At 50.6% G+C, this 26,849-nt stretch overlaps 1 protein-coding gene across 10 annotated transcripts in view; it reads left to right on the forward strand.

The window, feature by feature from the left end:
- BRSK2 (BR serine/threonine kinase 2) overlaps positions 1-26,849 on the forward strand; it is a 432,580-nt gene that overhangs the window by 280,084 nt on the left and 125,647 nt on the right. For all 10 annotated transcript variants that reach the window (XM_054171633.1, XM_054171641.1, XM_054171642.1 and 7 more), the window contains exon 3: positions 16,779-16,864. In XM_054171633.1, the coding sequence (XP_054027608.1) occupies positions 16,779-16,864 (86 nt within the window). The remainder of the gene's footprint in view (positions 1-16,778; positions 16,865-26,849) is intronic.

Below are 26,849 nucleotides of genomic sequence, written 5' to 3' on the forward strand. Positions count from 1 at the left end.
GACCTCTGCACATTGCCTAGTCCAACTCCCCTGCCAGAGAAGGATCAGGACAACACAAAATCATAGCATTGTCAGGGTTGGAAGGGACCTCAAGGATCAGCCAGTTCCAACCCCCTGCCATGGGCAGGGACACCTCACACTAGAGCAGGTTGCTCACAGCCACATCCAGCCTGGCTGCAAACACCTCCAGGGATGAGGCTTCCACCACCTCCCTGGGCAACCTGTGCCAGGCTCTCACTGGATCAGGATACTGAGGTGAGCTAAAGACTTCTGCAAAACGTGAGTGTACTCAGGAAAGCTCCATGGAAGTTTTCCCCAAGCCCAGCTCACATTTTGTTTCCCAGAGGGACACAATACCAGTGCCAAGTCCCTTTTGCTTCTCTGAGTCCTGAAATGACTGCTGGGTGCTGTTTGGTGAGCAAGGCTGGGACAGCAGGTGAGAAGGAGCTGGGGGGCCTCTAGGTGGCCAGCCCTCTTCTCTGCAGAGATCCATGGGACCATTAAACACAGCTGAGGCCATTTTCCCTCCCTCACTAACACTCTTACACCATCTCAAGGGGACACTTTGAGCATCATCTCCAGTTGGCCTGTCCTTTGCTTTCACTCTGCTGCCCACACCTTCCTGTCTTCAGATCAGGGCAGTGCTACACATCCAAACTGGGAGCCTGCTCTTTGTGCTGGCAGTGGCTTCCTTGTGCCACTGCTCAAAGCACTCCACCACAGCCACACTCTGTGCTTCTGACTCTCCTGCCTTTGCATCCTTGTGCTTGCTTGCTGCCATTGCCAAATCTGCTCTCTCAAGCCCCTCTGCTCCACTAGCAGTGCAGATTAAGCCTCCTGTCTCAAAGGGGAAGTTGGAGTAGCCTCCCAAAAGCTCTGGCTTCTGCTTGGCTTCCCAGAGCTTTCTACTGTGGGGATGCAGGAGGAGAGCAGCTGTGCCTCACCCAGCAGCTGGCACTTCCATGTGCTCCTCACATAGCTGGGTGGCAAACTGGCACAGAGTTGTAGGCCAGGGGCCTTCTGCATGGGAGGTTGCTTCTCAGAATCCCAGCATGGTGGGGATTGGAAGGGACCTCTGTGCATCATCTAGCTCAGCCCTGTGCTCATGGAGGAGTTGTTCTGCCTCGAGAGAAAAAGGCCCAGGGGAGACCTTCCAGCTCACTACACTCCTTGGAAGGAGGTTGCAGCAAGGTGGGAGGTAGTCTCTTCTCCCTAAGAACATGGGATAGGACAAGAGGAAATGGCATCAGGTTGCACCAGGGGAGGTTTAGGTTGGCTATGAGAAGAAAGTTCTTCATTGAAAGGGGTCTCAAAGACTGGAGTAGGCTTCTTCCTAACATCTAACCTAAACCTCCCCTGGCACAGCTTGAGACTGTGTCCTCTTGTTCTGGTGCTGCTTGCCTGGGAGAAGAGACCAACCTCCTCCTGGCTACAACCTCCCTTCAGGTAGTTGTAGAGAGCAATGAGGTCTCCCCTGAGCCTCCTCTTCTCCAGGCTAAGCAACCCCAGCTCCCTCAGCCTCTCCTCACAGGGCTGTGCTCCAGACCTCTCACCAGTCTCACCACTCTGCTGATAATCTCTTTTGGACCTTAGGAGTCACTGCTCCACCCAGTCTGGAGCAGGTTTCCTTCTTCCTGGAGGAGCATTTGATGTTGTTACAAGTGACCCCAGGACCTCAGAGGTGGAACAGGACTGTGAGGATCTGCAGAGGGTTTACATGAATGAATGAACTTCACTCTCAAATTCAGGCCAGAAGCCCAGCCTCCTTTTTGTTCCTTCCCTCATGCTGTTTATTCGACCAGAAGGGCTTTCAGATGACCTGAGGGGATTGCCTTCATGGGTGAGTGTGCCCAGAAGCCCTGTTTGGCAGAACGGCTTTTGAGAGAAGCCTTTTTGTTCTCCTGCCCCTGCTGCACTCTGCTTTCCCTGCCCTCCTGGCTGGCTCCAAGTGCTGTGCAGATCCTCCCTTCTCCCAGCACACCATGGGGCTGGCAGATGCATGGACAAGGCAGCTGAACAACCCCTTTATGCCTCAAGTGCTGCCAAACAGTTTATAGTACTTGAACGTGTCCAGAGAAGGGCAACGAGGCTGGGGAGGGCTCTGGAGCACAGCCCTGTGAAGAGAGGCTGAGGGAGCTGGGGTTGCTTAGCCTGGAGAAGAGGAGGCTCAGGGGAGACCTTCTTGCTCTCTACAACTCCCTGAAGGGAGGTTGTAGCCAGGAGGGGGTTGGTCTCTTCTCCCAGGCACCCAGCACCAGAACAAGAGGACACAGTCTCAAGCTGTGCCAGGGGAAGTTTGGGCTGGAGGTGAGGAGAAAGTTCTTCCCAGAGAGAGTTGTTAGCCATTGGAATGTACTGCCCAGGGAGGTGGTGGAGTCACTGTCCCTGGAAGTGTTTCAAATAAGACTGGATGTGGCACTTGGAGCCATGGTTTAGTTAGTCATGAGGTGTTGGGTGACAGGTTGGACTGAGGTCTTTTCCAACCTTATTGACTCCATGATTCTATGATTAGGAGGGCCACAGACTCACAGACTGCTCTGGGTTGGAAGGGACCCTCAGAGGTCATCTTGTGCAACTCCCCTGCAGTGAGCAGGGACAACTCCAACTAGACAGACACTGCTGTGCTCCACAGAACCACGGTGCCTTTCTCCAGCTGCCCTCTTTTTGCTCCAAGCACCACCTGCATTTTCCAGGGGTGACCCTGAGCTAGCAGCATGAATCCAGCAAGGGGTTAAAACAGGAGCTGGGTTGTATTTTTAACCCGGGCTGGAGAATTCCCTTCTTTCTTTTTCTTCCTCCCCTCATGACACCTCTTTAAATAGAGTTGCTTTTTGTAGCCCCAACCCCACCTCATGCCAAGGGGTCAAGCTCTGTTTCTCAAGTCCTTTGTTCACAGGAGCAGTGTGGGGGCGTGAGATAAGTCTTTGCTGAAGCCACCACCGATTAAGACATCAGCCCCATGAGGAGCTGCTGCCAGCTCCCTGCCAGCCACCCCCAGTCCTCAGCCGTATCAGAGCAGCCCACCTCTCCCTGGGGATGCCCCCAGCCAGCTGCTCACAGCCTGCTCCTTAATCATCTGGGATGCCACTGCCCTGCCACCTCTGCAGACACCTAAAGACAGAGGCTGTTGTCTCGTCCTTGTGCTACACAAAGCTTTTTTCCCTTCCCTGACTGCTTTTAAAGGGAAACAGGCTTGTGTGTGTGTGTGTGCTGTGACAGAGGAACAGAGGGGCTGCAGGAAAAAGAGTTGTGCTGCAGTCCTAAGGGTGGCTGTGGCAGGCTCCCTGTCACACCAACGGCCCAGCACAATCATGGCATTAAAGCATACCCAGAGAATCAGAGAACTGTTTTGGCTGGAAAAGACCTTTAAGGTCATCAAATCCAATCATTATCTAAATGTACCAAGAGTGGTGCTGAACCGTGTTCCTCAGCACCACATCTCTGTGTCTTTCAAGCACCTCCAGTGATGAGGATCCAACCACCCCCCTCAGGGGTAATTATCAGGGTTAATTGCTGCTTGGTGTAGCAATGAGCTTAAGGGTAGGAAGCAGTAAGCAAATGCAGCTTTTGATCCCCAGTCAAATCCATGCCATGGAGCAGCAGGGTGCACCCTAACCCCTGCCATCATCTGCATGGTAATATAGTCACAGAATCACCAAGGTTGGAAGAGACCTCAAAGATCATCAAGTCCAAGACCTCATGACTAAACCATGGCATCAAGTGCCACATCCAGGCCCCTCCTAAACACCTCCAGGGATGGTGACTCCACCACCTCCCTGGGCAGCACATTCCAATGGTGAATGACTCTTTCAGTGAGGAACTTTCTCCTCACCTCAAGCCTAAACTTCCCCTGGAGCAGCTTCAGACTGTGTCCTCTTGTTCTGGTGCTGGTTGCCTGGAAGAAGTGACCAACTGGTCGCTGTATCTTGCGGTTCTACATCCAAATGTAGGGTGCAAGGAGTGCCCCTTGGTGCTCCTTTCAGACAGAATCACAGAATGGTGTTGGTTCAAAGTGACCTCTGGACATTGCCTAGTCCAACTCCCCTGCCAGAGAAGGATCACCTAGGGCAGGTTGCACAGGACAACACAGAATCATAGCATTGTCAGGGTTGGAAGGGACCTCAAGGATCAGCCAGCACACACACCACACCACACCACAGCAGGTTGCTCACAGCCACATCCAGCCTGGCTGCAAAAACCTCCAGGGATGAGGCTTCCACCACCTCCCTGGGCAACCTGTGCCAGTGTCTCACCACCCTCATGGGGAAGAATTTCTTCCTGACATCCAATCTGAATCTACCCATTTGTATTTTATTCCATTCCCCCCAGTCCTATCACTCCCTGAGACCCTAAAAAGTCCCTTCCCAGCTTTCTTGGAGCCCCCTTCACATACTGTAAGGCCTCAATAAGGTCCCCTTGGAGCCTTCTCCTCTCCAGACTGAGCAACCCCAACTCTCTCATTCTGTCTCCATAGCAGAGGAGCTCCAGCCCTCTGCTCATCCTCGTGTCCCTTCTCTGGACATGCTCCAGCATAGGGCAGGCTTTGAATGTCTTTAGAGCTGGAGACTCCACCACCACTCTGGAGAGCCTGGTCCAGTGCTCCCAGTGTTCCACCACCCTCAATATAAAGAAGCTGCTCCTCACATTTAGATGGAGGTTCCTGTGTCCAAGTCTGTGAACTTTCCTCCCAGGCAAGTTTACCTAAGTCAGGATTCAGCCTGTGAGCCTCACAGCACAGGGACTGTCTCCTTCTCTCTGAGGCTGCCACTGGGTTCCCTCAGCACAGCATCCTCCCCAGCCAGGTTCTGGGGTGGGTTTTCGGTGTCTCATGTTTGTGTGGGAGGCAGTGTAAGCTTTTCGTGGAGGGAAAGGCTTTCTTCATTGGAAAGAAGGGAGCTAATTATGTCTCCCCTAAAGAGATCTGATTGGTTTTCCCTTCTGCAGAGAGAGAGGAGGACATGAACAGCATCCCTTTGCCTTTTCATTCCAAAACTCTGCTGCGACCGTATCGCTGAGTCTTGGAAAACTCCCCGAGTCGCAGGTTGCTTTTTGCCTGTTCCAAACATCTGGGACCAAGGTTCAGCTGACTGAGGAATGTGATCTCTGGCAGAAAGTGCTGCAGTGGGGGCGAGGGAGGGGGGTAGATGTAGCCCAGCTGGCCCTTTCAAGTGTTGCTGCTTGCATATTTAGCCTGCCATCGTCGCAGCAAGTTGTTTGTGAGCGCTTTGAAATCTGCACGTGGAAGTGGCATCAGAAGTGGTTGGCACGTGCCAGGGCTCTGAGTTTGGTTGGGAGGAGAGGGTGCTGCCTCTCAGCAGGCCAAAGCACCCCAAGGTGTACAGACTTAAGGTGCACAAGCACCCCAGGGTGTACCGAGCAAGTGGAGGGTCCCCTGAGCCTAAGGAGGAATAGAACAAAGCTAGAAATGGGTAGGGTAGAATAGAATAGGAAATGGGTAGGGTAGGGTAGGGTAGGGTAGGGTAGGGTAGAATAGAATAGAATAGAATAGAATAGAATAGAATAGAATAGAATAGAATAGAATAGAATAGGAATGGAATAGAATAGAATAGAATACAATACAATAGAATACAATAGAATACAATAGAATACAATAGAAATAGGAATGGAATGGGAATAGAATAGAATAGAATAGAATAGAATAGAATAGAATAGAATAGAATAGAATAGAATAGAATAGAATTAACCAGGTTGGAAGAGACCTTTGAGATCACCCAACACCATCTAATCAACTAAACCATGGCACCAAGCACCCCATCCAGTCTCTTCCTAAACACCTCCAGTGATGGTGCCTCTACCACCTCCCTGGGCAGCACATTCCAATGGACAATCTCTCTTTCTGGGAAGAATTTCTTCCTCACCTCCAGATTCAGATTGGAAGTTCTTCCCCATGAGGGAGGTGAGACACTGGCACAGGTTGCCCAGGGAGGTGGTGGAAGCCTCATCCCTGGAGGTTTTTGCAGCCAGCTGGATGTGGCTGTGAGCAACCTGCTGTAGTGTGAGGTGTCCCTGCCCATGGCAGGGGGGTTGGAACAGGATGCTCCTTGAGGTCCCTTCCAACCCTAACAATTCTATGATTCTATAACCCCCTGCACCAGTACAGCAGAGGAGTTGATCTGATGGAAAGCAGCTCCACAGAGAAGGACTTGTGGACAAGTTCACTTTGAGCCAGCAATGTACTCCTGTGGCCAAAAAGGCTAATAGTCTCCTAGAGTACATGAAAAAGAGTGTGGTCAGCAGGTCAAGGTTGGTTCTCCTCCCCCTCTACTCTGGGGAAGCCATATCTGGAGTCCTGGGTTCTGTTCTGGGCTCTCAAGTTCAAGAGACACAAGGAAGTACTGGAGAGAGTCCAGTGGAGGCTACAAAGCTGCTGAGGGGCCTGGAGCATCTCTGTGAGGAGGAAAGGCTGAGGGCCCTGGGGCTGTTGAGCCTGGAGCAGCCTGGGAGGGCTCATCAGTGCCCTTTGCAGGCATGAAGATGGGGCCAGACTCTTTTCAGTGGCCAAGCCATGGGACAAAAGGCACTGAGCACAGTCTGGAACCAAGAAGGTTCCATCTGAACAAGAGGAAAAACTTTGCTGTGAGGGTGCTGGAAATTTTCTTCTGGTTTTGGAGCACTTTGCTGCTTTGAGGAGCAGCTAGAGTAAAGATGGCCAGCCAAGGCCATTCTTTTCAGAGAATTAAGCTCATCTGCTTATCCTTAGAACTTTCCTGTTGCTTCCTCTGTGTAATTTTGGAGTCATTAGCACTTCCTTTAGCGATGTGTTCTCGCCTGACGTTACAAAGTGCGGTGTCTTGTCTTTGCTCTTCATCAGAAGCCACACAGCTTTGAACTCTGTGTTAGATGTGCTGCCTAGGGCAGGTACAAAGGGATGGGAGGAGGCTGGAGTAAGCAATAGCCCTTAAAGACTGATCTGAAGATGCACAACAGCAACACCTTCAGAAAGAATGAAAACTCCACCTTCCTCAAGTTTAAACTGCCTTCAGTTCCTTGGCCTTCCTGGTCTCCAGGCCATTGCTGTGCTGGTGGGTGCATCTGCACTGCAGCATGGCACTTGTCATAAACATTGCCAAGCAGCAGGGCTGGGCTGGCCACCAGATGAGTGCCAGAGGCTCTCCAGGAACCCCTCTGCCTTCCCAAAGGGAAGAGAAAGGGAAGAATCACATTATCCAGTCCAACCCCCCTTGCCAGAGCAGGATCACCTACACCAGATCACACAAGAAAGCATCCAGGAGAGTTTTGAATGTCTCCAGAGAGGGAGAGAAGGGAGTAAGAAGGGAGAGAGACTGATGGGGTGGGAAAGAAACTGAACCAGCTGGAATGGGAATGAGAACAACCCAATGAAATAGAGACAAAGAGACACAAACCAACATGGAACCCAGCCCTGGTGGCACTGACAGCACCATTGGCACCACTGCTGCTGGGGGCAGGCACTGGGCAAGGCCCAGACTGGACTCAGTGGCAGACAGGGACTGGATTCAGGGGCTGAATTCAGTAGCTGGATTCAGGAACACACAGATTGGGATGGAAGGAAGAAGGGACAGAATTCTGCTGGGACACTGGCCAGGGAAGAAGAGGCTTGACCCTGGGGATCCCTCAGCTTGCTCCTGAAGATGCCATCCATGGGCTTCAATCCCTTGATACATAGAATACATAGAATAGAATGGGCAATTGAGGTTCTCCTGTCCTGGCTGCTTCTCCCCACAGCTCCACCTCTGCCTTCCTGCCCCCCAAGGTGTGGCACAAGCTGTGGCAGTGCCCTTGGTGTGCCCAGGAGCAAGTCTCAGGCAGAGGCTTTCTGCAGCCCAGCCCTTGGCAGGGTCTGTCCCCAGCAGCTTCTGCCTGCTAGGAGCAGCCCCTGGCTGTGCCAAGATGCCCTGGGCTGCAGCAAGTGCCTGAGTGAGCAGGGCCTGAGCTGGGCAGGGCCAGCACTGAGCAGAGCTGGCTCTGGGCTGGCTCACAGCAGGACAAACCTGCAGGCTGCTTTGGAGTGACACAGGGAGTGACATGGGGAGAAGGTTTCTGTTGTCACTGTGTGGAGAAGAGGATCTGGCTTAGAGTGGAGAATGCTTCAGTATGGTGAAGCTGAAGAATTTACCATTGGGATGCAGAAAGGCTCAGAAGTGCTGTGGGATCTGGAAAGCAAGGCCCAAGGTGTAGATCCATAGCCAGCAAGGCAGGCCTCATGTTACAAACCCCCTCTCTAAGGACTTAGAACTCAGAGGTGGACTTTGCCATTCATTACTGGCTGACTCTGGTCTCATTTTGTGTAAGAGTCCCATGAAGGTTGAGATGAAGAGACAGGCCAGTGCTAAGAGCTTCTCAAAGTCCAACCAGACTGAGTAATGCATTGGGAGATAGAATGAAGCTAGAATTGTATTCAGCTCCAGAGAATATGTTGGACCCTTCTGCAAAGGATGAGGCCAGAGGTAGCTGAGCCCTCCTTTGAGGTTTGGGCAGTGTGGAGAAGGATCACTCCTTCTCTTGGCTTATCTTCACCATCTGTTCTGAGCTGCTCCAGAGCCTCTCTTTACCATGTTGTTTGTGAACCTCCCTTGCCAAGAGGTTTCTTGATCCTGATATCGATGCCGATAGGCTGCAAGATGTCATCAGCACCTCCAGCAATGAGGGACTGGTGTGTGTGATGGGAAGGATATGAGAAGAGCAGAGATGAAATAACTGAGAAACAAAATGTTCCTTGGTTGCTGCCTTTGATCTCTTCACTCCCAGCTGTGAGAGATCCTGGATGCTGATGGCAGCAATCGACTCATTTTCTGCTGCCTCTGTTGCTTGTACAAAGCGGAGGAAGATGTTGTCTTCACCGAGGGGAGTACAAGCCTTGCTGTAATGTCTTCTGTTGCAGGCTGAACCTGAGGGAGGGAGCACAGGCAGTGTCAAGACTGAGGCAAAATCTGTGATTTGATTTTGTCCTCTCCTCCCTGTGTCTTTCTCTTGCCTTTTGCAGTCATCCTTTCACAGATCAAGCCCCAGTGGAAAGCCATCCCCGATGCAGAAGGGGGAAGTGCCAGGCACCACAGGCAAAGCTCTTGAGTCAGGGCCAGCCTCATCTTGAAAACTTGTGTCATCTTGAAAAGGTCTCCTATGCTAAAGATTGTATCTGAGCTTGCCAAGATCTAAAGGATAAGTGTTAAGAGGATGGGACCAGACTCTTTTTGGTGGTGCCAAGCGAAGGGACAAAAGGCAGTGGGCACAAACTGGAACCCAGGAGGTTCCACATGAACAGGAGGAAAAACTTCATTGGTGTGAGGGTGCTGGAGGCCTGGAGCAGGCTGCCCAGAGAGGTTGTGTGGAGAGCTTCCAAACCCACCTGAACATTGTGCTCCTGGGCAAGCTACTCTCGGGGCCCCTGCTTTAGCTGAGGGCTTGGACTGGATGATCCTCAGAGGTCCCTTCCAACCCCCACCATGCTGAGGTTCTCTTTTCCCTGGGATGCTATGGTTAAACTGAAGGGACAGTTTTTAAAAGCAATCTAACTGTCCACCAGTAGTTCACTCCTGATGTGGGACTGAGGCTGAGGCTATGAAGCTAATTTTGCTGTGTGAGTCACTAAAGAATCACAGAATCACAGAACTTTGGGGGTTGAAAGGGACTTCAAAAGATCATTCTGTGTCAGAGCAGGCTCATGTAGAGTAGGTCACACAGGAACACATCCAGGCAGGTTTGGAATCTCTCCAGAGGAGACTCCAGAACCTCTCTGGGCAGCCTGTTCCAGTGCTCTGTCACCCAAGGTTATAATCCCACACAGAGATGGGTGAACAGAGATGTGTGGAACTGAAATGCAGGTTCATGTCATTGTAGAGATACAACAGTGATGGTCCAATATTACAGGAAGGATCTGGAGGTGCTGGAGTGTGTCCAGAGAAGGGCTACGAGGATGATTAGAGGGCTGGAGCTGCTCTGCTGTGGAGACAGACTGAGAGAGCTGGGGTTGTGCAGGCTGGAGAGGAGAAGGCTCCCAGGAGACCTTCTTGTGGCCTTCCAGTATCTGAAGGAGGCTACAAGAGAGCTGGGGAGGGACTTCTTGGGGTGTCAGGGAGTGATAGGACTGGGGGGAATGGAGCAGAACTAGAAGTGGGGAGATTCAGATTGAATGTTAGGAAGAAGTAGTTGCCCAGGAGGGTGGTGAGAGCCTGGCCCAGGTTGCCCAGGGAGGTGGTGGAAGCCTCCTGCCTGGAGGTGTTTGCAGCCAGGCTGGATATGGCTGTGAGCAACCTGCTGTGGTGTGAGGTGTCCATGCAGGGGGGTTGCAACTGGCTGATCCTTAAAGTCCCTTCCAACCCTAACAATTTATGACTCTGTGACCATATCATTATAGAGGCACACTGGCCCAAGGTTCTCCTCAGGCACAGTCAGTGCTCATAGGGCATATTGTGTGCACATAGCAGACTGGGTTCAACATCACAGGTAAGAATAGGCTGGGATCAGTGTCCCTAGGATAGGATGACCATAGAAGTGCTGATGTAGAGCTGGTGCCCAACAGGCAGGAGCTGCTGTTCATGCTGGAGTGCTGTTACAACTGTTGTGACCTGCTGTGGTAGAAGAGCTGGGCTGAAGGGTTGCTTGGCCTCCCTGAGCAGGCAGCTGCCAGCTCCACAGCTGGGCAGAAAGTCACCTGTTGATTCCTCTGCCCACAGCTGCCAGGCTCCCCCCAAGGCTCTCTCTTCCTGCAAAGCAAAGTGCAAACATGAGCCCTGTGAGCCTGAGTTGCCCTTGGCCTTTTCACAGCTCCTGGAGCAGGTCCCTGCTGCAGTTTGGCTGGGTCTGTTTCTCTCTGGGAGGTGGAGCTGTGCTTCAAGCAGCATATTTAGAGAATGGAAACAAAAGGGAAGTGCTGTGGGCTGCTTCAGTCTCTGCTGCTGTCACTGCCAGCTGTGAGGGACCTTCAGGATGGAGAATCCCTTCTAGACACCAGCCCTTTGTGCCTTGTTGAGCATAATCACAGGTGCACACAGATACCCAGCTAAAGAGTCAGTGTGCACCCAGAAGGGAAGGACAGGAGAATGTAGCAGAGTAACAGCAGTCTCACTCTTCCAAGTGGTTGATGTCTTGAGGCCTGGCTGAGCAGCACAGCATGGCAGGGCTGAGCTTTGGCCCTCTGCCTCCAATCTCTGCAGAGCTCCAGCTGTCCTGCCCTCTCCTGGAGCATTTATTTCCTGCCTTATTTCTTAGGGAACCAGAGATGGCCATTAAGGAAAGCTGTAGGGAAGGAAACAGCAGCAATCCTATTGATTGCCTCTGGAAGAGTATTGGAACAAGTGTAGAGGACATTTCTGTAAGACAATGCCAAAGAGCTGCACAAGGCCAGTGTGACTAATAGAGACAAAGAGGAAGAGGGGGGGAAGAGGCCAGCTGAGACACACAGGAAATGGAGGAGAATTTATCCTTTGAAGCTTTTCCAAAACTCTGCCTTCAAATTTCTCTTCCCACTGATGGCAAACTCCCTTAAGGGTCCAGTCCATGGTACTGTCAGCATCCCTTCTCTGTCTCAGTCCCTTTCCTGGATGCTCCTGGGAACACCCCTTGCCTTATCATATCCTCCACTGATGCTCTCAGGAGCTCTGCAGTGTGTTTTTGGCAGAGCATTGTGCTGTGCTGTGCTGTATCACCTCCTCAGTGCTTGCCCATACTCCCTTGATGGGCTTCAGCATCCCCGGCAGCCTCCACCCGCTCTTTGTCTCAGGCATCCCAGTGCTGTGCTTGGTACTGCCCATACTCAATATGTGGTGTCTGAAATAATGCAGTGAGCTCTACACCTGTATTATTTGGAGGTGAACTCTCCATACCCCTCAATTTTGCAGCTATGTATAGTGACTGGGTGTCTGTAGCCCAGCAGAGCAGCCCATGAGGCATTACATGTTCTTGTGGTGCATTAAGAGGAGTGTGTCCAGCAGACCAAGGGATGTTCTTCTCTCTCTACTCTGCCCTGGTGAGGCCACAACTGGAGTATTGTGTCCAGTTCTGGGCTCCCCAGTTGAAGAGGGTCAGGGGTCTACTCAAGAGAGTCCAACTGAGGGCTACAAGGATGCTGAAGGTACTGGAGCACTGCCCTAGTAGGAGAGGCTGAGAGCCCTGGGGCTGTTTAGTCTGGAGAAGAGAAGACTGAGAGGTCTCTTCTGCCAGGCAACCAGCACCAGAACAAGAGGACACAGTCTTAATCTGCACCAGGGGAAGTTTAGGCTCAAGGTGAGGAGAAAATTCTTCTCAGAAAGAGTAATTTGCCTTTGGAATGTGCTGCCCAGGGAGGTGGTGGAGTCACCATCACTGGAGGTGTTCCAGAGGGGATTGGATGTGGCACTTGGAGCCATGGTTTAGTTGTCGGGAGGTGTTGGGTGACAGGCTGGACTTGATGATCTTTGAGGTCTTTTCCAACCTTATTGATTCTATGATTCTGTGAAATGTCTATAAATATCTGAGGGAGGGGACAAGCTCTGCTCAGTTGCACCCTGGGTCAGGACAAAGGGTAATGGATATAAACTACAGCACAGCAAGTTCCACCTCAACATGAGGAAGAACTCTACTGTGAGGGTCACAGAGCACTGGAACAGACTGCCCAGAGAGCTTGTGGAGTCTCCTTCTCTGGAGACTTTCAAGACCCATCTGGGTACATTGCTTTCTTGTGCCACTGCACAGGGCCTGGTGCCTTCCTGGTTTGGGCTCTTTACCAAACACATCCCTGAGAAGAGCCAGGCATAAGCTTGGTGGTCCTTCAAGGGAGAAAAGCTGCAGGTGAGTACTGCCTACAGCATTGCTGGAGGGGGCTGGACTTCCATTGTAAAGTTTGGGCTGAACACTGCAGGTCTGGCATGGCAGGGAAAGCTGCTCACACAAGGGACTGAGCATGCTGCTGTGGGGCAGAAGATTACAGAATCCCAGCATGGTGGAGGTTGGAAGGGACCTCTGGAGATCATGCAGTCCAATCTCCCTGCTAAATCAGAGGCACCCCCAGCAGCTTGCCCAGGATCACAATGGCCAGGTGGGTTTGGAAGCTCTCCAGAGAAGGAGACTGCACAACCTCTCTGGGCAGCCTGCTCCAGGGCTCCAGCACCCTCACACCAAAGACATTTTTCTTCATGTTGAGGTAAAACCTCCTGGGTTCCAGATTGTGCCCATTGGCCCTTGTCCTGTGACCACTGGCAGGAGTCTGGCCCCAGCCTCTTGTCCCCCACCCTTTAGCTCTTGCTGAGCATTGGTCAGATCCCCTCTGGGGCTGCCCTTCTCCAGGCTCAACAGCCCCAGGGCTCTCAGCCTTTCCTCCTCACAGAGATGCTTCAGGCCCCTCAGCAGCTTTGTAGCCTCTGCTGCACTCTCTCCTTGTTTCTCCTGAACTGAGGAGCCCAGAACTGAACTCAGTGCTCCAGATGTAACCTCACTAGGACAGAGTAGAGGGTGTGGAGAACCACCCTGCTGGTCACACTTTTCTTCCTGAACCCCTGGACACTATTGGCCTCCTTGGTCACAGGGGCACATTGGTGACTCATGGTGAGCTGCTTGTTCACCAGCACTCCCAGGCCCTTCTCTGTGGAGCTGCTTTCCAGCAGGTCAGCCTCTCACCTGTACCGGTGCAGGTCATGAGGTCAGTCCTTACTGATGCCAATACAGCTCCACAACATGAGAGGACACCTGACCTGGCCTGGTATATTGATTCCAAGGTCTTGACAAGGTTTGGATCCTGCAGGTTATCTAATCCTGGAAAATCCTCCCCAGGAATGTTCTGGTTGAGCACCTGCAGCGCTCCTCAGCCCTCTGCCGTAGGCTGCAGATCAAATGTGGCACTTGGACTTCTCTGCAGCGTCTGCTTCTTTAAGAAGCATCAGGGCTTCATCAAGAGATGCTGATGGGAGCTGACAAGGAGTGGATTTATTCATTCATCACTTGAGATTATCTGCTGCCTGGTGGTACACAGCTAACAAGTGACTGACATACGAGTCTCTGCCAGCAGTCAGCAGAACAGGTCCCTTACACCGGAAGGCAAACAGCCTCCCTGTGCCTGCTGTCACCTTTGGTGAGTGCCACATCCTGGCTGCCATCACTAAGGAGTGCAGGACACAGGACACAAAGCAACAGCCACTGCAGGCTGGAAAACCTCACCCTTCACCTGCCTGCCTTTTTCCCCTCCTTATCCTGGTTTCTAGTGTCAGTGCACACTGGATGCAATCACAAAATCATACAATGGTTTGGGTTGGAAGGGACCTCAAAGATCATCCAGTTCCAAGCCCCCTGCCATGGGCAGGGACACCTCCCACCAGCCCAGGTTCCAACCTGGCCTTGATCACCTCCACAGATGAGACATCCACAGCCCCCCTGGGCAACCTCTTCCAGTGTCTCATGGCCCTCGCTGTCAAGAATTTCATTCTAATCTCCAGTCTAAATCTGCCCTCCTCGAGCTTCAATACATTACTGCTCCTTCTGTCACTCCCAGCCCTTGTCAAAAGTCCTTCCCCAGCTCTCCTGTAGCTCCTTCAGGTACCAGAAGGTTGCTTTAAGGTCTCCCTGGAGCCTTCCCTTCTCCAGACTGAACAGCCCTAACTCTTTCAGTTTGTCCTCATAGGAGAGGTGCTCCAGCCCTCTGCTCTGCTTGTGGCCCTTCTCTGGACACCTTCCAGCACCTCCAGATCCCTCTTGGAATAGGGGCTCCAGAACTGGAGGCAGTACTCCAGGTGGGGTCTCCCCAGAGCTGAGTAGAGGGGGAGAATCTCCTCCCTTGACCTGCTGGCCACACTTCTCTTGCTGCAGCCCAGGATCTGATTGGCATTATGGGCTGCAAGTGCTCATGTTGGGCTTCTCCTCCACCAGCCCCCCCCAAGTCTCTCTCCTCAGGGCTGCTTTCCAGCCACTCACTGCCCAGCCTGAATTTGTGCTGGGATTGCCTCAACCCAGATGCAGGACCTCATGAGGTTCAACAAGACCAAGTGCAGGGTCCTGCATCTACCTGTTTTCATTTTAATTTATGGGGAAATAACCTCAAGGAGCAAGCATGCAAACAAAAAATCATAGTGCCATGAGCCCAGAATGAAGCTCTCAATGAATCATAGAATCATAGAGTTGTTAGGGTTGGAAGGGACCTCAAGGATCATCTAGTTCCAACCCCCCTCAGCTTTCCAGTGATTTTGGCTTGTTGGTGTGAGAATTTTGTACACCATTGTCTAGCTGCCTGACTCTGGGGAGCTCTAAATCTAGCTTCTCCCCCTTCATTTTTCCACTGATTATAGAATCTTCTTGTAACTAGAATGGAATGGAATGGAATGGAATGGAGTGGAGTGGAGTGGAATGGAATGGAATGGAATGGAATGGAATGGAATGGAATGGAGTGGAGTGGAGTGGAGTGGAGTGGAGTGGAGTGGAGTGGAGTGGAGTGGAGTGGAATGGAATGGAATGGAATGGAATAGAATAGAATAGAATAGAATTAACCAGGTTGGAAAAGGCCTCTGAGATCATCGAGTGCAACCTATCACCCAACACCATCTAATCAACTTAACCATGGCACCAAGCACCTCATCCAGTCTCTTCCTAAACAACTCCAGTGATGGTGACTCCACCACCTCCCTGGGCAGCACATTCCCATGGCCAATCTCTCTTTCTTGGAAGAACTTCTTCCTCACATCCAGCCTAAACCTCCCCTGGTGCAGCTTGAGACTGTGTCCTCTTGTTCTGATGCTGGTTGCCTGGGAGAAGACACCAACCCCCACCTGGCTACAACCTCCCTTCAGGTAGTTGTAGAGAGCAAGAAGGTCTCCCCTGAGCCTCCTCTTCTCCAGGCTAAGCAACCCCAGCTCCCTCAGCCTCTCCTCCCAGGGCTGTGCTCCAAACCCCTCCTCAGCTTTTTTGCCCTTCTCTGGACACCTTCCAGCAACTCAGCATCTTTCCTGAACTGAGTTAGCCTGGGTCAGATCTGTGCAGTCAGTCCCTGGCTCCGAGCAGCACTGAGCAGTTTCTCCAGCAGCCGGGGAACCGCCCTAGTGCCATGTCTGATGTGTGCCCTCAGTGAACACAAGTTAAAAAGCAACACAGCAGCCCCATTAGGAATTCTGGGTGGGAAGAGAGCTTGTGCTAATTACAGGGAGTTAGTCACAACTTGTTAAGTCCATGCTGAGGACACACTCTTAGGAGCAGCCATGCTCGGACAGACTGAGGATCGAGAGACAGCCCAGCTTCAGCTGCAGGCTCTGAGCCCTGCCTCTCCAGTAATTGGGTTTAACTCCTTCTTGTGCCTTGTACTTCTTATGTCACTTCTCATATCCCTTTCTGTGCCTGTTCTGCAGCTGTAAACCCACCCTGCTGGCTGTCTTCTGCAAGTTGTTCAGGATGAGGATATTTTGGTATGAATGGAGGATGCAGTGGGTAGTGCAGCAGGGACGCACCGGAGCTGTGGGAGGTCAGGAGAACCATAAGTGGCGTTTTAGAGCTTCAGTACTCAGAGAACACGTCACAGAGTTTGGACTGTGGGCAGGGAAAGCCTTCAATACTCATATCACTCTGACAGCTCATCCCCCTTAGCAGATTTGAGACTTTCCTTTCAGCCTTGAGCCGTTGCTGGTTTTCTGTTCCTGCAGGGCAGGGAGCGCTGAACTGAACTGAACTCATCTCAGATTAGCTGCGAGCATGGCTCTGAGTTACCACAGCCTCTGCCTGCAAGGAGGAGTGGAAGCTGGGGAAGTGGGGGGTTAAAAAATCGTGGCAATACCTAATGTCTTCTGAGAACCAAGCTTCTAATCTTGTCCATTTCTTTTTGTGTGTTGCAGGTGGAGCGGGAAATAGCCATCCTGAAGTTGATAGAACATCCTCACGTTTTAAAGCTGCATGATGTTTACGAAAATAAAAAATATTTGTAGGTATTGCTGGCTGCTGCCAGAGACAAGGGGGAGGGAAGGAAGAGGGAAGGGAGGGAGGTGAGGGGTTGGGAAGTTGGTGATGTTTCTGGAGTGGAGCCGGGTGTGTTTACACCCTCGGCTGGTGTCTTTGTGAAGGAACGCTCCTTACTGTCACAGCTTCTCCCTTGTGCTTCTCTGTGCTTTGCTTCTGTCCTGTTTCATCTACTTAAAAAAGAGGAGCAAGGACAAACCAATATTTCCTATCAAACAGAAAGGAGGGAGGAAGGTTTGTACCTGTAAGAGCTGGAATCATTTTGGGTGAAAGCAGTAACAGTTCCAGTGGGTAATTTGGATAACCTCCTTTGGTTAATAGAATGGAGTGGAGTGGAATGGAATGGAATGGAATGGAGTGGAGTGGAATGGAATGGAATGGAATGGAATGGAATGGAATGGAATGGAATGGAATGGAGTGGAATGGAAGTATCAATGGAATAGAATAGAATAGAATAGAATAGAATAGAATAGAATAGAATAGAATAGAATAGAATAGAATAGAATTGAATTGAATTGAATTGAATTGAATTGAATCGACCAGGTTGGAAAAGGCCTCTGAGATCATCGAGTGCAACCTATCACCTAACACCATCTAATCAACTAAACCATGGCACCAAGCACCCCATCCAGTCTCTTCCTAAACAACTCCAGTGATGGTGACTCCATCACCTCCCTGGGCAGCACATTCCCATGGCCAATCTCTCTTTCTGGGAAGAACTTCTTCCTCACATCCAGCCTAAACCTCCCCTGGTGCAGCTTGAGACTGTGTCCTCTTGTTCTGATGCTGGTTGCCTGGGAGAAGACACCAACCCCCACCTGGCTACAACCTCCCTTCAGAGAGTTGTAGAGAGCAAGAAGGTTTGCCCTGAGCCTCCTCTTCTCCAGGCTGAGCAACCCCAGCTCCCTCAGCCTCTCCTCACAGGGCTGTGCTCCAGACCCCTCCCCAGCTTTGCTGCCCTTCTCTGGACACCTTCCAGCAACTCACTGAAAGCCTCTGTGCTCACCAACGGTATTTTAAACTTGCCCCATCAATAAGCATGTTGGGGTTCAAGGGCTGCAGCAATCTCCTGATGGTTCTGCAGTTCAGCAGCAAAGCCTTGCCTTTGTTTCACATCGTTGCCAGCGCCAGGTGTGGACGCTGCCCACGGCCAGAGTCATTTGAGCTTGACAGGGCACTAGAGATGTTGAATCTGTTGTCAAACAGGAGGCCACATTAATCTTGGCACAACAGGCAAAAAAAAAAATCAATGTTCTCCAAATGGGAAAGGGCAGCCCAGCAGGGGACTCAGTGTTATTTGCAGCTTTTTAACAGGTTATTGCAAGTGGAAGAGAGTGGCTAACAAAAAAATGAGTTTAAACTCTTTTTTAACCCCCAACCCCTCCCTCCCCCAAATCCAATGGTGACCTCTCCTTAATGTCACAACACAAGAAGGGGATGGCTGCTCACCCCAAGAAAGGTGTTGAATGGAGGTAACAGTCCCTCATGGACGTTTCAGCCAGGCTCATTACTGGAGCAATGAATTCCTGTTCCAAGGAGCAAGCCCTCAGTGCCTAAGGGTTACTCAGTGGAGCAGGCAGTAATTTCTTCTGGATTCCCCATCCTCTGTCGTGGCAGAGCTTAACCATCTGCAGTGAAACACAGCTGCCAGAGCAGGCTCCTGTGGGCACTGGGTGGAGGCTGGCTCAGATGGCCTCTGAGCTGCATGCCAATTGCTCAAGCCTCAGTGGCCTAAATGGTCATGGTTCCATTAAGCCCAGTTTGCCCCAGCTGAGGAGAGAGACCTTGGCCTAACACAGCCTGCTCTGCGTGCAGAGGCAATCACAGAATCATGCAATGCTTTGGCTTGGAAGGGAGCCTTAGAGGTCATCTAGTCCAACCCTCCTCTAGTGAGCAGGGACACAGAGAAGCGTAGAAGCATAGAATGCTAGGGGTGTGAAGAGACTTCCATGTGTCATTGAGTTCAGCCCCCCTGCAAAGCAGGACCACTTAGGGCAGGTCACACAGGAATGCATCCAGGCAGGTTTTGAAGATCTCAAGAGAAGGAGACCTGTGGTGGGTAGAAAATTCCACCCCCAACGTTAAATTTGCCAGCCCAGCTCAGTTAGAAGCAAATGAAAGCTGCATTTACAGGCAAAACTACAATCTACAATGGAATGCAATGAAGATGTGCAAAATATCCAGGATTTACAACATTCACAGATATTTACAATTAACAAACAGCACAAGAATCCCCCTGGTCAAAGACCAGGGGAAGCTACTAGCTTCTGTTTCGGCCCCTGATCCCCCTGTAGAAAAGAAGGGAGAAAGGAGCAGAGAAAATTACTGTTAGACTTAACCAAAACAATGCAGCCAAGGTCAAGCAGAAGCAAGTTAGTGTCTCTCCAGAGCAAAGAAGTAAGAAGAGAGAATTGTTTTGGTACAACCAGTTTAAATTAGAATAGAATAGAATAGAATAGAATAGAATAGAATAGAATAGAATAGAATAGAATAGAATAGAATAGAATAGAATAGAATTAACCAGGTTGGAAAAGACCTTTGAGATCATCAAGTCCAACCTATCACCCAACACCACCTAATCAACTAAACCATGGCACCAAGTGCCTCATCCAGTCTCTTCCTAAACACCTCCAGGGATGGTGACTCCACCACCTCCCTGGGCAGCACATTCCAATGGCCAATCACTCTATGAAGAACTTCTTCCTAACATCCAGCCTGAACCTCCCCTGGCACTGCTTGAGACTGTGTCCTCTTGTTCTGGTGCTGCTTGCCTGGGAGAAGAGACCAACCCCCACCTGGCTACAACCTCCCTTCAGGTAGTTGTAGAGAGCAAGAAGGTCTCCCCTGAGCCTCCTCTTCTCCAGGCTACACAACCCCAGCTCCCTCAGCCTCTCCTCACAGGGCTGTGCTCCAGACCCCTCCTCAGCTTTGTTGCCCTTCTCTGGACACCTTCCAGCAACTCAACATCTTTCTTAAACTGAGAGGCAGAGTTCCTTAAGATCCTTATCTCTCCAGTGAAATTGTTTAGAACTACCTTTATTTTCCTTTTTTATATCCAGTAGTGATGTATTTACATTTCACCACTTTTCTCTTCAAGATCTGTGAAACATTTGAAAGGCATAGCCTAAAACTACCACAGAAGTGTCTCAGGTCTTTAGGCTGTACCTGCATATGCTGCCTTCTACAAATGTTGGGTTTCCCACCATTCAGCCCTGAGCAGTCACTAGGTGAGCTTTGTGCTGTAGCTCTTCTGCCTGCAAGGCTCAGCTGGCTGCATCTCACCACAGTGTCACCGAATCCCTCTGCTGAGAGACTCTGCTAATTACACTGCAATTTTTTATTAGTCACTAGTTTCAAGAAAGGGCAAAGTGTGGAGCTGCTGCCAAGCCTCCATGTTCACAATTAGCCTTAGCTACATCTTGAGAAAGATGCAGAAAGGGACCTGGGGGTGTTGGTTGACAGCAGCTGAACATGTCCAGCAGCAGTGTGCCCAGGGTGCCAAGAAGGCCAATGGCATCCTGGCCTGCATCAGGAACAGTGTGGCCAGCAGGAGCAGGGAAGTCATTCTGCCCTGTACTCAGCACTGGTTAAGCCACACCTTGAGTCCTGTGTCCAGTTCTGGGACCCTCAAGTTAAGAAGGACATTGAGACACTTGAATGTATCCAGAGAAGGGCAACAAAGCTGGGGAGGGGTCTGGAGCACAGCCCTGTGAGGAGAGGCTGAGGGAGATGGGGTTGCTTAGCCTGGAGAAGAGGAGGCTCAGGGCAGACCTTATTGCTGTCTACAACTCCCTGAAGGGAGGTTGTAGCCAGGTGGGGGTTGGTCTCTTCTTCCAGGCAACCAGCACCAGAACAAGAGCACACAGTCTCAAGCTGCACCAGGGAATGTTTAGGCTCAAGGTGAGGAGAAAGTTGTTCCCAGAAAGAGTAATTGGCCATTAGAATGTGCTGCCCAGGGAGGTGGTGGGGTCACTGTCCCCGGAGATGCTCACAAAAGGGTTGGATGTGGCACTTGGAGCCATGGTTTAGTTGTCAGGAGGTGTTAGGTATTAGGTGATAGGTTGGACTTGATGATCCCTGTGGTCTTGTCCAACCTGGTTGATTCTGTGTGACTGGGATATGGAAGAGAGGGTGGAAGGAGCAAAGTGCACAAGCATGTGGGGGGTGAGGAGTGGCTGCGTGCTCTTGCCCAAATAGTGAGTAGTGACCTCTAGTTTTCGGCAGCATCAGAAACAAGGTTGCTCTCTGGTTGTGACAGCACCTTCCCTTCACACATGCCATCTCAGCAGTGGTGGCAGTGGTGTGGTTTCAGAGGAGCTGATGAATTAAGGGCTGATATTTCAGGAGCCAGAGACTAATCAGGCTGCAGCGCTGGGGAGTATTTCCTCCATAAATGTTAATTTCACAAATCATGTTTGACTTTTGGGTTATGATTTAATTTGTGACAAGGGGCTTTGCTTGAGCAGATTCCTAATGCCACCATGAATCAAATCCTTTTTCCACAGTTTAACACTGAAAATGAGGGGGGTTTTGATTTTAAAAAAAAGGCAATGATCAACATCAGTTAACTTCTGTGTGTTAGCCTGGCAGTCATGTTTGGTTAGTTCTGGTGGCTTTGTAACAAGATGCTTGGAGACATAGAATCAACAAGGCTGGAAATGACCTCAAAGATCACCAAGTCCAACCTGTCAACCCTGACCTCATGACTACTAGACCATGGCTCCAAGTGCCACATGCAGTCCCCTCTTGACCACCTCCAGGGACGGTGACTCCACCACCTCCCTGGGCAGCACATTCCAATGGCCAATTACTCTTTCTGGGAAGAACTTTCTCCTCACCTCCAGCCTAAACTTCCACTGGAGCAGCTTGAGACTGTGTCCTCTTGTTCTGGTGCTGGTTGCCTGGGAGAAGAGACCAACCCCCTCCTGGCTACAACCTCCCTTCAGGGAGTTGTAGAGAGCAAGAAGGTCTCCCCTGAGCCTCCTCTTCTCCAGGCTAAGCAACCCCAGCTCCCTCAGCCTCTCCTCACAGAGAATAGAGGAGAAGAGAGGAGAAGAGAAGAGAAGAGAGGAGAAGAGAAGAGAGGAGAAGAGAAGAGAAGAGAAGAGAAGAGAAGAGAAGAGAAGAGAAGAGAAGAGAAGAGAAGAGAAGAGAAGAGAAGAGAAGAGAAGAGAAGAGAAGAGAAGAGAAGAGAAGAGAGGAGAAGAGAAGAGAAGAGAAGAGAAGAGAAGAGAAGAGAAGAGAAGAGAAGAGAAGAGAAGAGAAGAGAAGAGAAGAGAAGAGAAGAGGAAGAGAAGAGAAGAGAAGAGAAGAGAAGAGAAGAGAAGAGAAGAGAAGAGAAGAGAAGAGAAGAGAAGAGAAGAGAAGAGAAGAGAAGAGAAGAGAAGAGAAGAGAAGAGAAGAGAAGAGAAGAGAAGAGAAGAGAAGAGAAGAGAAGAGAAGAGAAGAGAAGAGAAGAGAAGAGAAGAGAATAAACCTGGTTGGAAGCGACCTTCAAGATCATCGCGTCCAACTCATCAATCTATTCTATTCTATTCTATTCTATTCTATTCTATTCTATTCTATTCTATTCTATTCTATTCTATTCTATTCTATTCTATTCTATTCTATTCTCTGTGAGGAGAGACTGAGGGAGCTGGGGTTGCTTAGCCTGGAGAAGAGGAGGCTCAGGGCAGACCTTGCTGTCTACAACTACCTGAAGGGAGGTTACAGACAGGTGCCTTTAGCACAGCCCTGTGAGGAGAGGCTGAGGGAGCTGGGATTGTTTAGCCTGGAGAAGAGGAGGCTCAGGGGTGACCTCATTGCCCTCTACAACTACCTGAAGGGAGGTTGTAGCCAGGAGGGAGTTGGTCTCTTCTCCCAGATAGCCAGCACCAGAACAAGAGGACACAGTCTCAAGCTGTGCCAGGGGACGTTTAGGCTGGAGGTGAGGAGAAAGTTCTTCCCAGAGAGAGTTGTTAGCCATGGGAATGTGCTGCCCAGGGAGGTGGTGGAGTCCCCATCCCTGGAGGTGTTCAAGAGGGGATTAGATGTGGCACTTGGTGCCATGGTCTAGTCATGGGGTCTGTGGTGACAGGTTGGACTTGATGATCTTGAGGTCTCTTCCAACCTTGGTGATGCTGTGATACTGTGAATGCTGTCACTGGGCACATGCCCAAGCCTCGCTGCAGTGAACACACCACCACCACCACCACCTCCTGATTTCAGAGGTGAAGGTGCTTCCCAGTGAGCCAGAGAACACAATTAAAGCATCCCCCTGCCCATGCACAGCTCAAGGTTCTGGCTCCTACAGGATCAGCTGACAGCAGGAGTCCAAGCCCTGCAGCTCTGCTGGTGCCTGCAGAGGCATTCACTCTGCCAGTCCTCTCCCACAGGGTTTTCATGTAATTTTGATTATTTTTCTTGAAAAATAATTGTGAGCTGCCAGAGGATACAAGAAAGAGAAAAAGGGATTCAGCATCTCCTGTTATTGGTAGCCCAGGGATCTGGCATTTGATCCAGCTGAAGGGAATCTCAGAAACACAGCATGGTGAGAGTCAGAAGGGGCTTCTAGCAAGCATCCAGTCCAACCCCCCTGCTAAAGCAGGGTCACCCATAGCAGCTTGCCCAGGAGCACAATGACCGGGGGGGTTGGAAGCTCTCCACACAAGGAGACTCCACAACCTCTCTGGGCAGCCTGCTCCAGGCCTCCAGCACCCTCACACCAAAGAATTCTTTTCTTAAGCTTAGGTGGAACCTCCTGGGTTGCAGTTTGTGCCTATTGCCCCTTGCCCTGTCCCTGGGCACCACTGAGCATTTCTAATCCCAACCAGGATGCCACTGGCTTTCTTGGCCACCTGAGCACACTGATTGGTCATATTCAATTGGTCATATTCAGTATTAGGATAGAAATAGAAATAGAAATAGAAATAGAAATATAGAAATAGAAATAGAAATAGAAATAGAAATAGAAATAGAAATTAATAGAATAGAATAGAATAGAATATGGAATGGAATAGAATGGAATAGAATGGAATGGAATAGAATAGAATAGAATAGAATAGAATAGAATAGAATAGAGTAGAATAGAATAGAATAGAATAGAATAGAGTAGAGTAGAGTAGACCAGACCAGACCAGACCAGACCAGGCTGGAAAAGACCTTTGAGATCATCGAGTCCAACCTATCACCCAGCACCATCTGATCAACTAAACCATGGCACCAAGTGCCCCATCCAGTCTCCTCCTATTGACTCAGCTCTGCCTGTCCTGTGCTGAGGATCCCTCTGGCTTGATCCATTCCATATCATGTGCCCACAGAGGATGGCTGCTGCAGTGCCTGGGCATGCATGACTACACACAGTGAAGACACTGCTCAAAACACCTTTCAACCTTGATAAAGCAAAGGTACAGAGCACAGCAGCATGATCTCCTGCCACCTCTTTCTTCCCCACAAGTCCCAACCTGCTGAAATGTAACAAGCAAGCAAATAAAGCCTGCACTCAGGCAAGCATTCAAGAGTTAAAACTGCCTTCTGGACAAACCCAGACCCTGCCTTGTGCACATTTCCATGCAGGCAAGGCAAAACCAAATAACTAACTAAATAAACCCCATAGAGTTCCTGGTCTGGTGCCAAATTAGGGTTTAAAAATTCATGCCCACCATAAGAATTTATATAACTTGTGAATAATTTATAGGCTGCACCAATAACAAGGGGCTTAATATCTGATGGAGCTTATTTAATCAATAGAAAACAGTGGAGAGAAGAAGCTGTCGAAGAGCTCCCACACGTCAGGCTGGGTTGGTTGGCTTTTAACCTCTTCCCTGCTACACCAAGGTTCACCTTTGGAGATGAATCTTTTATACAGAATCACAGAATCAACCAGGTTGGAAGAGACCTCCAAGGTCATCCAGTCCAATCAATCACCCAACCCTAACTAATCAACCAGACCATGGCACTAAGTGCCTCATCCAGGCTCTTCTTAAACACCTCCAGGAACACTGACCCCAGCACCTCCTTGGGCAGCCCATCCCAATAGGCAGTCTCCCTGTCTGTGAAGAACTGTTTAAAATCAAGCCTAAACTTTCCCCTGCCCAGTTTGAGACTGTGTCCTCTTGTTAGAATCATAGAATCATAGAATCAATAAGGTTGGAAAAGATCTCAGAGATCATCAAGTCCAGCCTGTCACCCAACACCTCCTGACTACTAAACCATGGCTCCAAGTGCCACATCCAATCCCCTCTTGAACACCTCCAGGGATGGTGACTCCACCACCTCCCTGGGCAGCCCATTCCAATGGCCAGTGTTCTGGTGCTGGTTGCCTGGGAGAAGAGACCAACCCCCACCTGGCTACAACCTCCCTTCAGGGAGTTGTAGAGAGCAAGAAGGTCTCCCCTGAGCCTCCTCCAGGCTAAACACCCCCAGCTCCCTCAGCCTCTCCTCACAGAGTATCTGTGGAAGGACAGTTTGCAAGTAGCATGGAAGAGGAATCACCAGGACTTCTTTCTCCCAGAGGGTTTTCTCCAGCAGTTAGCCATTCCAGGCAGATCTCTTTCTGATTCCCCAGAGCTTTGGAATGTGCTGAGTTTCCCAGCTCTCAGGTGAATGGATCAAAAGGAGCAGTTAGTTCTTGTGAATAATGTGCTGGGGGTTGTGGGTCACTGTGAGATGCCTCAGAGCTCCTCAGGGTTGGTGACAGTGTCGAGCACAGGCCATTTGTGTGTGGTTCTGTGGCCAGATTTGAAGGGGTTTATACAGATATGAGCAGTGGACAGAAAAGAACTATAGGTCATAGAATCCCAGCAGGGTGAGAGTCAGAAGGGGCCTCTAGCAATCATCCAGTCCAAACCCCCTGCTAAAGCAGGGCACCCACAGCAGCTTGCCCAGGAGCACAGTAGGCAGATGGGGTTGGAAGCTCTCCAGAGAAGGAGACTCCACAACCTCTCTGGGCAGCCTGCTCCAGGGCTCCAGCACCCTCACACCAAAGATGTTTTTCCTTAGGCTTAGGTGGAACCACCTGGGTTCCAGTTTGTGCCCATTGCCCCTTGTCCTGCTGGGCACCACTGACAAGAGTCTGGCCCCATCTTCTTGTCCCCCAGACTTTAGCTCTTGCTGAGCACTGAGCAGATCCCCTCTGGGGCTGCTCTTTTCCAGGCTTAACAGCCCCAGGGGCTCTCAGCCTTTCCTCCTCACAGCAATGCTCCAAGCCCCTCAGCATCTCTGTAGCCTCTGCTGGACACTCTCCTGTATTTTGTTCTCTCTCTTGAACTGCCAGAAGTATCACAGTATATTGGAAGTTGGAAGGGACCTCCAGAGATCATCCAGTCCAACCCCCCTGCCAGAGCAGGGTCACTTATGGTCGTCCACACAGAAATGCATCCAGGTGGATTTTGAAGGTCTCCAGAGAAGGAGACTCCACAATTTCTCTGGGGAGCCTGCTCCAGTGCTCTGTCACCCTCACAGTAAAGAAGTTTCTCCTCATGTGGAGGTGAAACCTTCCATGTTCAAGCTTGTACCTGTTGTTCCTTGGCTTATTATTGTGCACCACCCAAAAGAGCTTGGCTGCCTCCACCTGACACCCACCCCTCAGATATTGATAGACATTGATGAGATGCCCTCTCAGCCTTCTCCAGACTAATCAGCCCCAGGGCTCTCAGTCTCTCTTCACAGGGGAGATGCTCAAGTCCCCTAGTCATCCTTGTGGCTCTCCATTGGATTCTCTCCAGCAGTTCTCTGTCTTTCTTGAGCTGGGGAGTCTAGTGGAAGATGTCCCTGCCCATGGCAGGGGGGTTGGAGCTAGATGATCTTTAAGTTTCCTTCCAACCCCAACCATTCTACATAGAAGCCCAACCTACTTCTCTAGGTTTAAGCAACGCTGTGTGTTATGTGTGTGCAAACTGCAACGTTTAGCTCAGCCTGGATTATTAACTGGTTCCCTTCAGGCAGCTAATGACAAACCTCCTGCTGCCTGA

This window comes from Dryobates pubescens, chromosome 22 (assembly GCF_014839835.1).
Source record: "Dryobates pubescens isolate bDryPub1 chromosome 22, bDryPub1.pri, whole genome shotgun sequence".
Lineage (NCBI taxonomy): Eukaryota > Metazoa > Chordata > Aves > Piciformes > Picidae > Dryobates > Dryobates pubescens.